The sequence below is a fragment of the Trachemys scripta genome, chromosome 1 (genome assembly GCF_013100865.1).
Source record: "Trachemys scripta elegans isolate TJP31775 chromosome 1, CAS_Tse_1.0, whole genome shotgun sequence".
Taxonomy (NCBI): domain Eukaryota; kingdom Metazoa; phylum Chordata; order Testudines; family Emydidae; genus Trachemys; species Trachemys scripta.
In genome coordinates, this window is record NC_048298.1 from 303294483 (window position 1) to 303312218 (window position 17736).

General features: G+C 42.8%; 1 protein-coding gene across 3 annotated transcripts in view; it reads left to right on the forward strand.

Annotated features, from left to right (window-relative positions):
• ATP8A2 (ATPase phospholipid transporting 8A2) overlaps positions 1 to 17736 on the forward strand; it is a 584689-nt gene that overhangs the window by 124843 nt on the left and 442110 nt on the right. For all 3 annotated transcript variants that reach the window (XM_034758733.1, XM_034758730.1, XM_034758731.1), the window contains exons 6-10: positions 2829 to 2869; positions 5231 to 5304; positions 9596 to 9665; positions 13828 to 13955; positions 15915 to 16026. In XM_034758733.1, coding sequence (XP_034614624.1) covers positions 2829 to 2869; positions 5231 to 5304; positions 9596 to 9665; positions 13828 to 13955; positions 15915 to 16026 — 425 coding nt within the window. The remainder of the gene's footprint in view (positions 1 to 2828; positions 2870 to 5230; positions 5305 to 9595; positions 9666 to 13827; positions 13956 to 15914; positions 16027 to 17736) is intronic.

The window sequence follows — 17736 nt, forward strand, 5'->3', positions numbered from 1 at the left end:
AGTTAGATACAAGTAATCAATATCATCTAGAAAATATTTCCAAACCATAATTTTCCCACCCTTGAAGTTTGAAGAATGAAACTTCAAAGTGCCTGTAAAAGAAATCTGTTTTTTCAATAAGAATATTTTCATCATTCTTTTTGTGGGTTTAAACTAAGGCTTATCTATTTGCAAAGAGGAGGAGTAAAGACGTCCACTTCTATGACTTAGTTTAGAGCTCTGATAAGACATCCTTGGTATCACAGTGGTTCTCAACCGGGGGTACATTACCCCTGGGGGTACGCAGAGGTCTTCCAGGGGGTACATCAAGTCATATAGGTATTTGCCTAGTTTTAGAACAGGCTACATAAAAAGCAATAGTGAAGTCAGTACAAATTAAACTTTCATACAAAGACCTGTTTACACAGCTCTATATACTATATGCTGAAATGTAAGCACAATATTTATATTCCAATTGATTTATTTTAAAAATGAGAAAGTAAGCAATATTTCAGTAATAGTGTGCTGTGACACTTTTGTATTTTTATGTCTGATTTTGTAAAGAAATAGTTTTTAAGTGAGGTGAAACTTGGAGGTACACAAGACAAATTAGACTACTGAAAGGGGTACATTAGCCTGGAACGTTATTATATCCTGTATAAAGAACATCCTCATGTCCTTTTACATAATCAGGTCTCTTTCTAAAACCTAAATATCCTAAGAATGTTTTCATGAGATAAAGAATCTGTGTAAACACATTTAGAAGCAACAAATATGGTTTCATGGCTAAACAGATGTCACCCTCTTTGACGCTTTTGGTGATGATTCTCTGCTTTCCTAGGAATTTCTTTAATTAGTGCGAACATTTCAGTTAGCAACCAGATCAATTTTTAATAAGTACGCAAATGATCATTCTTCACTCATTATGTGTATGAAATTAATGGAAATATTTCCTTATCTTCACTAAAGGTGAAGGCAAGTATGTAATAACCTAAACCAACATATAATTATAATAAAATTATTAATAACCACGTTTGCATCACTCATAGATTCATAGATTCTAGGACTGGAAGGGACCTCGAGAGGTCATCGAGTCCAGTCCCCTGCCCGCATGGCAGGACCAAATACTGTCTAGACCATCCCTGATAGACATTTATCTAACCTACTCTTAAATATCTCCAGAGATGGAGATTCCACAACCTCCCTAGGCAATTTATTCCAGTGTTTAACCACCCTGACAGTTAGGAACTTTTTCCTAATGTCCAACCTAGACCTCCCTTGCTGCAGTTTAAACCCGTTGCTTCTTGTTCTATCCTTAGAGGCTAAGGTGAACAAGTTTTCTCCCTCCTCCTTATGACACCCTTTTAAATACCTGAAAACTGCTATCATGTCCCCTCTCAGTCTTCTCTTTTCCAAACTAAACAAACCCAGTTCTTTCAGCCTTCCTTCATAGGTCATGTTCTCAAGACCTTTAATCATTCTTGTTGCTCTTCTCTGGACCCTTTCGAATTTCTCCACATCTTTTTTAAAATGCGGTGCCCAGAACTGGACACAATACTCCAGCTGAGGCCTAACCAGAGCAGAGTAGAGCGGAAGAATGACTTCTCGTGTCTTGCTCACAACACACCTGTTAATACATCCCAGAATCATGTTTGCTTTTTTTGCAACAGCATCACACTGTTGACTCATATTTAGCTTGTGGTCCACTATAACCCCTAGATCCCTTTCTGCCGTACTCCTTCCTAGACAGTCTCTTCCCATTCTGTATGTGTTGATGTCTGTTCCTCAACACAATAGAACCCTGATTTTTTTTTTTTAAGATCATAGAGGACACTCAAAAAGTTACCTAAAAGTGGGGCTTCAGATAATCAGTACCATCAAGCCTACCAGAGGTCTTCAGTGCTATAGGAACTTAACATCAGCACTGAGAATTTAGGAATGCCCTGACAAGGAAGCCTGAAGCTAAGCTACCTAGTCCTGTGGGGTTTAGTAGCTGCACAAGGGTTTAACTTGTGTTAATTTGGACCTTGGACTGTGGAACTTAAAACTCTGTAAAACTGAATCACCACCTCCATAGAGATCTGCAGGAGTGGACCTTTAGCTAGTGTAACCTCCGATGACAGAAGTGACTTTTGGTTAACTGGGATTTTCAGCAAAATGAATCTAGGAAAATCAGGTTGCGCTATATTGAGGTTGGTTTTGGGGTAGGAGTGACATGAATTAAAAAATTTTTTTTTAAACCTACAAATACAGTATGTACCTTTTTAACCTAACCTCCCTCCCCCCCCCGCCTCCTCCCATGGAGTGAAGTACAAAAAAAAAGAATGAAAACATTCTAGATAAATCATTATTTGATTAAGTCATTGTAAACTTCTTTGCCATTACCCAGTAATGTACAACAAATCCCCCCCCCCAACATAGTGTGTTTCAGGAATGATCATTTTCATATCTCAAATGGGAGATAAGACTATGTTATAGTTTAAAATAATAGAAATTGAATGATAGTGGGCCACCTACTGTTCTTTGTAACAGCAGTGTTTCTGGCTGTGTAACCAACATCAGACTGTTGGGGTGATTTCACAGAAATAGTATGTACTGAGGGCCAGATTCTGCCCTGGGACGTGTGTGCCTGACTCTGATTCATGTGTGCACTCGCACACATCTGAGGATGAAATTTGATCCCAACTTCTGAAAAATATTTAGGATTGTATCCCTGCACATGAGTTAATTTGGACCTTGGCATATATACTTCCTGTATTTTAAGTTGTTTGGATAGTATAAGTCATCTCGATCTTTGATATGCATTGTAATAAATAAAAATTAATTAAAGTTGATGATTTTTATTTCAGTTTTAAGAAATGGAATGTGGCAGACCATTATGTGGAAAGAGGTAAAAAAAATTTTTTTAAATGTTTTGAAAAGAATTACTTTTGATGGAATGATTCTAGGATGGCGCAGAGCCAACGACACTGGATTTACAGTCCCCTGTGTTGGGGGGATCCTTGGCTGCCTGTTTAGGGCAGCTTTTTGTGGCTGCTTTGCCCTGTGGTAGCAATGCAGAGCTCTCAGATCTGGGCCTCAAGATTGTGTCCAATTCATCTGTTTTTCGAATAACAGTTGTCCATTGGTAACTTTTATAATAACAATTAAATATTATTGATATTACCATAGAGACTAGAACCCTGTGCTGTTTGCTTCTCTGTAGCACATTGCTTTTATTCCAATAAAAGTTAAATTAGTTTCACTGCAATGGCACAGCTATATTAATATTGTTTATAATAACTTTATATGTTCCCCGCAGATCTATGGGAATTTTTTCTCCGAAGTCTTAGGCCCAGATCTTCAAAGGTGTTTAGGCTTTGGAAGTTAGGAGTCTAAATACCTTCAAGGATCTGGGCCTTAGTTAAAGACTTATTTAACTTTGGTAATTTCTGGGGCCCAATCAATGAGAACTTTTCCCTATAAGAAGTTCAGATTTTTTGAGACCAGGGTCTACAAACCCTCAATCACAAGGATAATCTGTACAGGTATAATGAACCCTTGTGAAGAGAGAGCCAGCACAAGGCCTATTCACGGCCATGTAAATCCCACTTAAACTCATTTTTTTTTTTAGGATTTAAGTGGGACTTCAGTGGTGCATAAGCCTGGTTCTTACCCTGTGCACAATTGTGAATTTAACCCCAGGTGAATACTCTGATTGTATTTAATGAGGTTACTCATGTTGAGTACAGATTTTTCAGGTCAGGCCTGTGGATCTTAGAGAATTTATTATAAATCTATATTTACCAGAACGTCCAAAATAGCTCTTTGAGCTTCATTCTGGTCAGTGATAAATAATGTACATCCCTTGTAACTTTCTGAGAAGGACTTTGAAAACCAAATCAGGAAATTAAACCCTTAAAATTATATTTAAACAACAGTAAGGCTCTGATGAAAACCAATGAATCCCAGAAAATGTAAAGCCGATGCTGAGACGTGCCACTATCTCTTAATTTTTCTACCAGATTGTGAATTAGAGATGTCACATAAGGCTGAATATGGAATGTTTTCACATTGTGTTAGTCTTCACATTTAAACAAAGATCCTTGACTATATGTGTTTCATTTTGAGTCACGAGGATTCCAGTTTATCCATTATTTTGTCATAATTACTCAGCTGTGTTTAGCATATCACCTGTTTAAAATATCAGAGCTGGTTTATTAGAAGTTATTAGACCTGATCTTGCTACCATTGAGGTCCCTGGGAATTTTACTTCAGTGGGAGCAGGGTCAGTCAGGCTTGTCTTCTCCAATGAAGTTTACCGTTATATCAAACAAACTTGCCATCTACTTTTGGAAACTGCTTGACTTTTCAGGGTCCATTCCGACATTAGGATTATGTCTTGATGTTCAATCTCAATCCAGCAGTTCATAATTTGTATGAACAAGGACAGATGACATGCGGGCCCCTAAATGATTCCATTGTGTCTAGGAATGAGAGCTGGTGAGCACCTTCAACTCCCACTGAAGGTAATGGGAGTTGTGGGTGCTCAGCATTTCTAGGAACAGGCCACTGAGCATCTAATCAGGTAAGATGTGAGAAGTGAAACACAGTTGCTGGTCGTGTTCACAGCATCTACCACTAGTTTGTGTCGCTACGTACTAGAGCACCTGCTGATGTTTAATGCTACAAGTGCTTAAGATGAAAAGCATCTAATGTGGGAAGAGTTCAAGTAAAGGAGAGTAGCAAGCTGGTGAGTAGTGAGAAAACATGGAACCAAGAAAGAAAAGGGAGGAGAAGAGGTCAGAGGAAGAGTAAAACAGACGACACATTTAACAGATGAGTAGAGACAAAAGCAAAGATAAGAAAACTTATGTCACCTGGGAAAGCATTTCTTATCAGCTGTCAAGAAGAGCCACTGCCTACAGACAAGCTAGTTCAGGCAGTGGAAGGGAGGGTCTTAATTACCTTATTTAAAGTAAGGAAAAACTGAGACTTGAAACTTACTTCTGAAGTTATGTATTTTTTGTCTGTGGTGGACAGTGTTTCCCTTCATTAAATGTGTGAAATGAGCCCTGACGTTGAACTTTTACCTTCTCAATGGTATATAACCAGACTGAATTCAAAGCATCACTGTAGATGTTCTTTGTAAGATACAGAACTCTTCCTCTCTTTGTGAAGGGAATAGTTAACAAATTAATAATCTGGATGAACAACTTGTGTTCATTTTCTCTTCTTCCCTGCTGCTGCACTCCTGCCCCTGTATCAATAGGTGGCAGTAGGAGACATTGTGAAGGTCACCAATGGGCAGCATCTTCCAGCAGACATGATCATTGTATCTTCCAGGTCAGATATACTGAGTGGGTGTGACATGATGCTTCTGCTGAACTGAGGTTTTAAAGAAATTATTTTTATCATTAGGAAGTGTAAACTTAAAGATTTTAGATGCCAATCCCCTCTCTTCCTCGCAGTGTGAACTGGATAACAACATTTCTACATCAAAAAGATATATTTGCCTTATCAGGGAAAGAAATGATCCTATCCAGTCGCACTCTCATTTCATTTGCATTGTGAATAACTTCTCAAGAGCAGCCAGGTAAGATGGTGTTCAAATTGGTGGTGCTTGAAACTGAGCTCACTGTAGCATTTTGGCAAATTGACTCTGGCAGATTTGTAGGGAGGGGATTTGGTATGACAAAAGGTGAGTGCAGTCAAATTGCTCAGTGATTTTTGAAAGGCCTCTCATTTCTAAAAGGTCTTCACTGCTAAAAAAAAAAAAAAAAGGTGCAATTTTTTTACCTCAGTGTAACTGGGAAGCACGAGCTGTCCTGAGGTAAAAACACAGTGAAGACCCAACACTTTAGTTTTATTGTGAGGTAAATTCACTGAGGATAAGGGGGTGGAGAGCTGTTCAGCTTATGATGTAACTTGTCGTCACTGTGTTTTTTACCTCAGGACTGCTCCTGTATGTTACTCACCCCAAGGTATAAAACACACCCTTTTTAACAGTGAAGACAAGCCTTCAGAGGATTTTGCAGCTAAGTGATTTTTGGTGGTGATCAAAAGAACTCATCTTTAGTTTTGTTTCCTTGTATTAATTCAATTGAAAAAAATTCCAGCAAGTTCCCCCCCCCCCCCCACTTGGTGCCCCGCCCCCAAGTACTTGTGCCACCTTCTTCCACTGCAGAGTTAACTGGAGTTATGTATGCTCAAGTTACTTCTCTTGAGTTAGCCTCGGTTGAGAGAAAGCAGTCACACTGCAGAATAACATTTGAGCTGCTGTGTCCACTGCTCTGGTGCTTCACTTATTCTTGTGGTCACTAAAGTTTAGTCTACACTACAAACTTATCTACACCCCTGGGCATCCTAGTTATGCCAATTTAACCCATGGTGTAGACAGTGCGAGGGCTTCTCTTGTTGACATAGCTACCACCTCTCGGAGAGGTGGAGCTCCTACGCTGATGGGAGAAGCTCTTCTTTTGGTACCGGTAACATCTTCACTAAGTGCCACAGCACTGTATGTGTTGACAAGCCCTGGGACTTCTGGGGGCATATCTCATGGGTCTTTGCAGTGCACTTAGATGAGCTGCTCTGTAAATTCTTTCTTAGTAAATTATGGGAGAACTTGTCTGTCCTCTCTGGGTGCATGGGACGGAATTGTGAGAAGGCATTGGAGGACTGTCAGCACTCGAGTGGAACTAGCTTGTGGCCACACTCTAGAGTGGTCATGCTAGCATCTGCTGAGTTGCGCTCTCTGAAGTTTTAGCCTGTACCCCCTGATGGGCCAGCCAACTTGTGTTTAAAAGCAGCACCATACTTGAGTTAGGAGCAACATTTGAGTTGTAATTTGAGTTAAATTTGCAGTGAAGACAAATCCTAAGACTGCAGGTCTTCTCTTCACCACCCAAACATCAAGCAAGGGATCTTGTGGGTGTTCTTCTGTCTAACTACCAATGGCCACAGGTCACCCTGATCCCCAGGCCCTGAAATTCCCTCCTGGAGAGGGAAACAGATGACTAACCTTCTGAGAAATGTCTTTTCTGAGCTATTGGCCTACATTTCCTGCCCTGCCCTCACTTCCTGTCTCATTCTTCTGTCACCAAGAGAAGCAGTGGAGATAGCAAAAGGTAAAAATGAAGATCTGAAATTTCAAAATTGACTAGAGTTTGGGGGTGCTGCAGTTTTACGGTGCCCAATTGAAATTCCATAAGGTGTCCTGAGGGTGCTCAGTAAGTCTGAAAAATATTGTCCCTTTAATCATGACTCAGGTTGAGCACCCAAAAACTGAGGTACCTCAAATACCTAGTTGGTTCTAGGATTCAGGTAAAAATTTAAAAATAAGATTTATTTAAATAAAAGCCCAAAATTATTATTGATTATTTATTACTAGCCAGGTGACTCCCAAATTTAAGTGCAGGTAGAGGATACAACCACACTCTAATCAGAATGGCAATTTTCAGTTTTGAGGGATACTCATTCCATTTTGGGATTTCTCCCCCAACATTTTATATTTAAACTTTCTTTCCCACTTACCTGCTTCATTGGGATTTAGTTCTTAAACTACATGGGCCAAATTATTCTGTCAGTACCACCCCAATAACGCCACTGATGTCAGTGAGGTTACACTGGTATAATTAAGGGCATAATTTGGCCCTGCGTATGCTGTTTAATTTACAAAATGCTTTGCTTTTAGTATTGGCCATTTCTGTTGTGGTTTTGCTTTTACCATGGTAGCTTTGTTATGTACATAACGCTTCTTTGAAATGGTAATAATAATAAAATAGCCCTCAGTTCACCAGAAAGCTTTGCATGCTCTGCAAGGATGGATTGTTTGATTTGTATATGGTATGTGCTGTATTAAGGTATTGTGTGTATGTGTGTACAGGTATATTGTTTTGACTGATAAAAATAAATTAAGGCGTCATTGTCTATTATTTTGATTATTCACATAAAGATAACATTCAAGGGATCTTACAGACAGCAGAAATTCTTAAGGCAGAAAAAAAGACCAAAAGCAATTAAAGATCATATTTGGATCTCATTTGCACTGGGTATAAGAGACATTTTCAGGTATATATATACAGATGTGAAGGACTGTGTGTAAAACTTCCTTGGCCTGTGATACAAGTGTTGCTTCTGATCCACCATCTAGATTACAGTGAATTTGCTGTTCATAATACAACCAAAAATATGGACCATTGTGGTTTATGTATTAGAGTCTGTAGTGTCCATTGGATTTGATCTGTTACTTTGCCCATATGTGGGAATCTGGGAACCTGTGTGCCAGCTCCCATTGCTGTCTGACTTCTGAAAGAAAATTTATTTCTCTGGAGACCACATGTATATCTGTGTATATGGATAGATCTGCATACCTGCATCTGTCTGGCATTCAGGTGTCTGGCAGTTAGGAAAATGGCAGCAATACAAGGGTTAATTTAAATCTGATTGCTTCAGGACTTGGGTGTGAGGAGATCTGGATTCTAACAGCATCTCAATGTATAGAAAGTAGTCTGCAAAAACTGGAAGATGAAATGCGTATCTGGGTCCAAGTAGGCAGTGAATTCCTTCATTGTGATGCATAGCCATAAGTGAGGATGTCTTTTTAAAAGATACGCTCTAGGAATTATTTTGGGGGAGTTCTATGGCTTGTGTTATAAAGGAGATCAGATGGTCATAGTGGTCCCTTCAGGCCTTGAAATCTATGAATTTATGAACTACAGAGCATGATAAATGGGTACAAACCCTGGGCAAGATTCTAATACTCCTCAGGTGTGCCCTGAGAGTAGGCACTCTGTGAAAGCAGCATCATTGTGCACCTGAATTTGACCCATACTTAGCTCTCTCCCACCCTCAGACAGACTATTCCAGCCAGGAAGAGGAGTAATTTCTGTAAGACAGGGTTGTGTGGGGATGTGTAAGAGCACAAACACTCTAGTAGAGCACACCCCTTGAGTCTAACCCTGGTTCCAGAATGCCTCTCTGTGGCTCCAACCACAGGACACCTGCAGAGTTGCCTCTGCAAGTTTGGGGGGAACTAGAATCAGGGAGGTGGAACATTAACATCTTCTGCTGTCCTTACAGCCATGGCTTTTTGGTGGTTTGTATGAGCAACCGATAGCCAGATTAGGCTCTATGGGGAAAAAATGTACAAAGGTATGAAGGGAGCTGGTGCCTAATTGTCCTTAGTACTTTGAAAATCTCCCCTGTTTTAATGTTGCTATGATTTTCCAGCATTCTTGCTCAACAAATTTGGGGAAGAAAAATTCTAGAAGGAGAACCTGTCAAAAGTGAAACAGTTGAGTTATTAAATAATGTGAAGAATTGAAGCAGAGGTTCTTTAATATTTTCTAGAAGTGATGTGTACTTATGTTAAAGCTCCTTGTTTTACTGGATAGCATCTGTACTGATTCAGATAGAAGCGTTCTTTTAAGAAATCATTTAAGTCATTTTTAAGGGAAGTAATTTTAAAAGGGATTTTTAAAAAATGGCACTCTGTCATTCACCCTCAGAATTTTACTTTTTGCCATATAATGTACTGAGAATAGTTATAGTTGGGTACTTTCAAAGTACAAGTAAGGCTCAATGTAATTGTTTTATAAAATGTTTAATCATGAAAATTTTACTGTGCTTTCTGCAGTGAACCTCAGGCAATGTGCTATATTGAAACATCTAATCTTGATGGGGAGACTAATCTTAAAATACGACAGGTAAAATTACATTTATTTTGTTAGTGTATAATGTTAACTAGGAAGTCCTGTTTAGCAGTTAGGAAAGGGACTTGGGTGTGAGGAGATCTGGATTCTAAATGCAGCTGTATTACTCTTGACTAGTTACTTATGCTCTCTAGCTCTTATGCTAGTTACTTATACCAGTTTCTGCATCTGTTGAATGGAGGTGGTACTAATTGCTGTACAGATTTGTTGAGAGACTAAATTAAAGAGAGGCATGTACCTATGGATTTAAACATGGGAATGGACAGCAGGAAGATCCTGGCTATGAAGCTTATGTCTAGTGTGGCCTTCAAACAAATATTTAACTTCTCTGCCTCACTTTCCCCCTCTCTAATAACAGCAGTATTATTCCCAGGGCTGCTGTAATTACATGCTTGTTAAGTGCTTTAAACATGAATTTACTCTCTCTTGATCTGACAGGACCTGCATTTGATGACCTTCTGGTCATGTTGCAAAGCATATGGGCCTGATTCTCATTTACACTGAGGCTGCCTTATACCACCCTGGCAGCGTAAGTAGACCTTTAAAGAGTGTGAATTAGACGTATCCACTTCAAGGCCTCTTTACACTGCCAGAGAGGTGTAAAGGTGAATCAGGGCCTGTGTATTTACCCATGCTTTCTCCGACTCCTAAGTGTGAGTACCTCAGTCTTTGGGTGGGGAGCAGCATGGCGCTGAGATTGGTACTTTTGTGGAGTAAAAAGAATTAACTGAGACTCTTATGTACATCCTACTTAAGGGGATCCCTGTAATCACAGAGCCAGAGGCCAAGCTCCCACCATCCTCCTGCCCATCCCCAACATCCCCTGCAGTGGTTTATCAGAGCTGATGCAGAACCCTTGGAGCATGGCGTCCCTTTCCATGCCCTCTCCATAGCTTGTACAGCCTGGATACGGTGGCTGTTCTGTACCGGAGGTGTCAGTCATGTTGTGCCCATGATAAACTTCACCCAGAAGGACACATTTTATGTTATGCAAATATATCTGTAAAATATAAGAGAAGTTTAGAGGTGAGAAAATAAGTTTGTATTTTAAATGTTTGGGAAATGTAAAGTTATCAAAGAAGGGGAGTTAGAGATTCTCCTCTTACTTACCTCGGTATCAATTGGGAGTAACTCCATTTAGTCACTGCAGCTGCTCAAATCTAAAACTAGTGTGCGAGGAGAATCAGGGCATTGAGCACATTAAGATGCAATTGCATGTGATTGCAGCATACCCCTGATAGTATCAAAGCAGCACTTGTAAACCTGTGTACTTCACTGCCAGATGCTTAACAAATCAAAGAAACCATTATGGTTTACTAAAGGAACTATCAAAGGTAGGAAAGTGCTGGGTTTCAAGCACAATAAGCCATGAGAAGTGTATTTGAAATGCCATGATTTGATTATTACACACTATGCTTGTGGTCAGAGTTGGAATTTAGCTGCCCAAAGTAGAGACCCAGTTTTGTTGACACTCCTCTTCATTTACAAGAGGTGCAGGATGTAATGTGTTCCTCCTGGGGTGCTACCTGGAACTGGGGTACCACTGAGCCCTCTGACTCACCAGGCTGGGCTCTCTCTCACACTGTGCTGCCGTGATAAGCTGCAGACCCGCTGCTGGTCCTACACTTCCACCAGCATTCACGCAGGCAGGGATGCACCCAGCTGCAGTTACATGGAGGCTGGCCACCCACTGCATGAACCAACAGTAGAGAGGCTACAGCCAAAATAACCACCAGCTTCCCAACCTAGGACCCCAGGGCTGTACCGTCCTGCCCTGGTCAAAACCCCGACCAGTATGAATTTATTTTCCAGCTCGGCAACAACCTTTGCCCCTTGAGCTGAGATTTTGAAGCACTTCATTCAAAGTCACTGGTTTAGAGAAAGCAAAGACAAGTTTATTAACTACAAAAGGTAGATTTTAAGTGATAGCAAACAGATCAAAGCAGCTTACCTAGTAAATAAACAAAAACTCAAACTAAATTTAACATACTAGAACAGGGGTCGGCAACCTTTCAGAAGTGGTGTGCCGAGTCTTCATTTATTCACTTTAATTTAAGGTTTCGCGTGCCAGTAATAATATTTTAACCTTTTTAGAAGGTTTCTTTCTATAAGTCTATAATATATAACTAAACTATTGTTCCATGTAAAGTAAATAAGGGTTTTAAAATGTTTAAGAAGCTTCATTTAAAATTCAATTAAAATGCAGAGCCCCCCGGACCAGTGGCCAGGACCCGGGCAATGTGAGTGCCACTGAAAATCAGCTCACGTGCCGCCTTTGGCACGCATGCCATAGGTTACCTATCCCTGTACTAGAAGGATAGGATTTGAATTAACAATCTCTGACCCTGACTGATGGTACAAGCAGGGCTTGCAGATTCTCAGGGCACAAGATGCACTTGCTTCGGATCCCCACCCCAGTTCCAAGTCCTTTTCCTTAGGAGCTTCTCTTAGGTGTTCAGCTGTGGGGGTCTGAAGAACAACAGATGATGTCACTCCCTGCCTTATATAGCTTTAGCATATGGCAGGAACTCTTTGTCCCAAACTCAGTTTGTGGAAAAACACTGGTATCCAAGATGAAATTCTGTGTCATGTGGCCTGGTCACATGCCCTTGCATAGGTTGCTGAGTCATAGCAACCATTACTTACAGGCTGTCTGGAACATTCTCAGGAAGGCTCACCAGGTGGAGCATAAGCTTCTCCTAAAGCCTATTGTTTTTCCTAATGGCCCATTACCTTGAATAGGTCCTTCATAGCCGACTATCTATCTGGAAGCATTTTGTCTAGTGGGTATCACCCAGGTGTGATTACATGTGAAATACAGATACGCAGTCAATATTCATAACTTCCGATACAAAAATGATACATGCATACAAATATTTAGCAAATCATAACTTTTCCAATGACAGCTCATATGTCCCATCTTGTACAAAATGCATCATAATAATGCCATTGTAACTTACAATTCATATTTGAAAACATTTATATTTGCTTCCATTTTAATTTTGTTTGAGGAAATGTGATTGTATCTGTAGGTCTGATACCAAGGACAGTAGTCTGGGATGGAATCCTCTGCAGATTTTATTTATATATGGGTCACTGCATTTAAAAAATATGGACCTGATTCTCCAACTGCCTTACAACATGGAGTCTCACTTGAGCAAACAAGATGGAAAATGGGTATATGGCAGTAATTTCCACTCCCTTTCCACTCCCTTCGCTCAAGGGTAACTTATGACACTAGGTAAAAAGCAGTGAAGAATCAGGCATGTGGTTTCTAAATTTCAGAAAATTGCATGTTTGAGTATGGCTAGTGATACATATGATAAATCTTACATTGCCCTCCCAATAAATTAATACATTGGGTTACATTCTTGGCTGCGTGTGCAGTCTGCACTGAGTGCAATAGGATGGGGGAGTTGCAAAGGAGCTGGATGACGTTCCTCAATCCTGGGGGCCAGAGAGGACCAGTTTGGCACCCAGCATAGTTTAAATCAAGATTGGATGTGTTCATGAAAGAGATGCTCTAGGAATTATTTTGGGGAAGTTCTACAGCTTGTGCTATACAGGGGGGCAGACTAGATAACAATGATCCCTTCTGGCCTTGGAATCTATTAATCTGTGGTGAGTTAGCAATCAACCCTGAGCAAGGGCAGAGCATGGTTGTACTGCCCCCGGAGCGGCCCAGGAGGGAGAGTGACTTAGCATACACGTGTCAATAAGCTACATTGCCCCATGTGGGCGGAGGGCAGAACCAAAGCTGCTCTCATTCCTTGTTTCTTCCCGCTCCTTCCTGCCCGCTTGTGCCGAGTGGGGGAGCGTAACAGTTCTGTGAAGCCCGTTTTCCATCCAGCGCTATGAATGGTTGTAGAGGCAGCTGGTGCAAACTAGTGAGGAGGTGCCTTATTCCACTTTACTGCCTTGAGTGCTCATGCAAGCTAGGGCAAAATCTGGTCCTTATTAAGTAAACAATTTCTGTGGGGCTTACAGAGCCCCTGAATCCCATAAGCAGCAGAAGAAGCTCGAGTCCTAAGTCAATGTACTCAGCTATGCCTCTGTCTCTCATTTGTTGGGATACATTATAGAACCATATGTGGAAAATTAAACTAAGAAGAAAAGTTGATTTGACAGGCATCTCCTCTGGCTTGGTCTCTTGCAGGGATTGACTCAAACTGCTAGTCTGCAGTCGAGAGAAGACTTGATGAAAGTGTCTGGGAAGATAGAATGTGAAGGACCCAACCGTCACCTCTATGACTTCATTGGAAACTTGCGCTTAGATGGCCAAAGGTATCAACTTTACTGAAAAACGATAGTTGTCTTCTGTTAAGAAATATGTCTTATGTGTATGTGTGCACCGTGGCTTCTCTGGCAACCTAGAAAGAACATAAAGGTATTTCTGTGGGTGACTACTAACTGGTGCATGAGCTGATCGTCAGCTAGTGTAAAATGGTATAGCTCTATTGACTTCAATGGACAGTCTTTACCTTAAGTGGTAGAGGCCTGTGAGTTCTGGAACTAGAGGACCTGGGTCCAGTGTTCCCTCTAATTCTTCACACCCATGTGCGGAATTAATTTTGTTATGTGCAGCAATATGGAGGTGATGTGTGACACATCACCTTCATATCGGTGCACATAACAAAATTCATGTGGTGGGGATGGGGCCGAGGGGTTCAGAGTGTGGGAGGGGCTCAGGGCTGGGGCAGAGGGTTGGGGTGCAGGGGTGTGAGGACTCCGGGTAGGGGTGCGGGTTCTGGGGTGGGGCCGTCAATGAGGGATTTGGGGTGCAGGGCGGGCTCCGGGGCTATGGTAGGGAGAGAGGACTCCCCCCAGCTCTCTCTCCCCGTGACAGCACCTGGGTTGGCGGGAGAGAGGCGCCTCTCCCTGATGCAGCAGCTCTGGAGCTGGGGCCGCAGGATAGGCACCCCTCCTCCGGCCCCCACAGGTCTGGGCCAGGGCTGGGTTCGGGGAGGGTTGTCCCGTGACAGGTCCAGGCTGCATCTGGGTTCGGGCAGGGCTGCCTGGGTTCAGGGCTGGGCAGGGCTGGCTGGGTTTGGCCCACGGCATGGGTGCCCCAACCGCGGCAGGTCCGGGCTGCAGCATGGGGGGGCTGTCCTGGCTGTGGCAGGTTGGGGGCTGGGCTGGGCTAGGTTGGGGCGGGGAGGGCGCCCCTCCCCCGGCCACAGCAGGTCCCTCCCCCCAGATGGGTTCCCTGAGCACCTGCGCCGCACTAAATAGCTGCTGCTCAGCCGTGCAGCTTACAGGGAATTTAGCCAGGATTCCAGTCCCATCTTTGCAAATGATGATTGTTTATTATGGGAGAAGTAATAGCCCCTTCATAGTTGAGCTTGCAACCACAGTTCCTTTTTAAGAGTAATTGAGATCACTCTTGTAATTCTTAAAAGAAAAAGTTTCCTGCTTCAGTCATATAAATTCAAGTATTATAATCCAGTGTTAAGCTGACCTAAGCCCCAGTGTAGACAGTGCTAAGTTGATGGAAGAATTATTCCATTGACCAAGCTACCCGCCTGTCAGGGAGGTGGATTACCTACAGCGATGGGAGAACTCCTCCCATCAGCACAGATAGTGTCTACACTGAAGCGCGGCGATTCAGCTGTCCGCTGTAGCATTTCAAGTGTAGACGCCCTCAGGCGCAGAGAGATGAAATGCCTTGCCCAGGTAACACTGCAGACTAGTGGCAGAGTTGAGAATAGCACCTGACTCCTCTCCGCCAGTCCACTGGATCCTGCTGCTTTCTGAAAATGTTGATTACTTAGTGACTAAGTACTTTTTGAGATTAAAAGTCTTTTTAGTGGCTCATTTTTGAAAAGTTTGCCAATTGTCTCGTGCTGTTTATGTCCCTCCGTTTGCTCAACAGAAATCACATTAGCTGGGGTGTTATTTAGGGCAGTCTTGAGGCTGTTCTATAACATGCTGGATGCCAAACTGGGAACTCTAGCCAGCTCCTTTGCAGCTTCTCCCACCTTGCTGCACTGTGCAGAGACTGGAATGCAATTGAGGAGTGAACTCAATGTATTTATTTATGGGTGGGCAGTGGCAGATTTATGCTGGAGGTCCCTAAATATTAATTTCCTTCAAAGTGCTGGGTTTTGTAAATGATATGAAAGGGGAGTATCCAAGAAAAGAAGCATGTGTTCATATAATGAAAAATAATTTTTTGAATGGTTAGAATATCTTCAGAGTCATTTAAAATATCTGTACTTATTTTTTCTTTGTTCTGGCTTCTAGTCCGGTTCCCATTGGGCCTGACCAGATCTTGCTGAGAGGTGCACAGCTTAGAAACACCCAATGGGTCCTAGGAATTGTTGTATACACAGGACATGACACAAAGCTCATGCAGGTAAAATGGATTGAAAATAATATCTCGTGTGTGTTTTGATGGAAATCGGTAGTCTCTATTTCTGTATTCTGCCTGTCCTTATGAGTTGATTATGCAAAATAAAGTGTCGGTCATTATATTTGTAATGCAGTAGCATTCAGAAGCCTCGAGTGAGATTGGGACTCCACAGTGCTGGGTGCAATATGTGCTCGTAGTACCTGCTAGGAAGAGCTTACAACATACATTTTTTACATGATGAAGGTTAAGATTTGTCATAGTTATTTTTAGTAAAAGTCACAGACAGGTCGCATCAATAAACAATAATTCATGGAAGCCTGAGCCCTGCCGCCCAACGGGGGCCGGGGGTGACAGCTTGAGCCCCGCTGCCCAGGGCTCACCGTGCCGCAAAGGGCTGATGGCCCTGCCGCATGGAGCTGACAGCCGAAGTCCCATTGCCTGGGGCTGAAATCGCGGAGATCACCAAAAATCATGGAACCTATGACCTCTGTGACAGACTCGTATCCTTATACATCATATATAGAACTAACTTTTTAAAATCTAAATGTATAAAGTAAGTGCCATTGCAGTCTTCCCTGAGCACCATGGTAACGCAAGCTTTTCCATGACTCTCACGCAGAATAGAGAAGTAAAGTAACAAGGAGAAGTAATGTCAACTGTGACTCTGCACTACACCCCTGTTCACTTTCTGGAACAAGCAATCTTCTGTGGGCTGTAATCCTGGAAGAAATTATCTACTTCTAGAACAATAAATCCAGTTAAAATCTTTCCATGCATTAATATGTGCCCTGATCCTGCAAGTAGTTCTATTCAGCCAGGTTCCATCAGACTTTAGTTTGGCTCTTTTAAGTTTTAAGGCTGTAAAAGGGAACTATACTTGGCTGCTGTTGAACTGTGTCTAAAAACTTGCAGTACACAAGAGCCGAGGGGAGGATTTAGGGAGCATTTTCCCCCTTAGAGCCCTGTGCAGAAACTAGAGAAAATTGCAATCCTTGCATTCTTTTGAGGGCAGTAACTGCTGGTCTCTGCTAGTGTTCCCCTGGGAGCTAGACCAGGGGTGGGCAAACTCTGGCCCGGGGGCTGCATCTGGCCCTCCAGGCGTTTTAATCCGGCCCTTGAGTCCCCGCTTGGGAGCGGGGTCTGGGGCTTGCCTGCTCTGGTGCTCCAGCCGTGGAGCCGGGTCCAGGGCTTGCCACGCTCCAGCTGGGAAGCGGGGTCAGGGGCTTGTCCCACTCTGCACAGCTCCCAGAAGCAGTGGCAAGTCCCCCCTCTGGCTCCTACACGTAGGGGCAGCCAGGGGGCTCCGCACACTGCTCCCATCCCAAGTGCTGCCCCCATAGCTCCCATTGGATGGGAACCGTGGCCAATAGGAGCTGCAGGGGTGGCGCCTGCAGACAGGGCAGCACACAGAGCTGCCTGGCCGTGCCTCTGCTGCTTGAGGTAAGCACCATCCGGAGCCTGCACCCCTGACCCCCTCCCATGCCCCAACCTCCTGCCCCAGTCCTGATCCCCCTCCCGCCCTCTGAACCCCTTGGTCCCAGCCCGGAGCACCCTCCTTCACCCTGAACTCCTCATTCCTGGTGCCACCCCAGAGCCCGCACCCCCAGCCAGAACCCTCACCCGCTCCTGCACCCCAGCTCCCAATTTTGTGAGCACTCATGGCCTGCCATAAAATTTCCATACCCAGATGTGGCCCTCGGGCCAAAAAGTTTG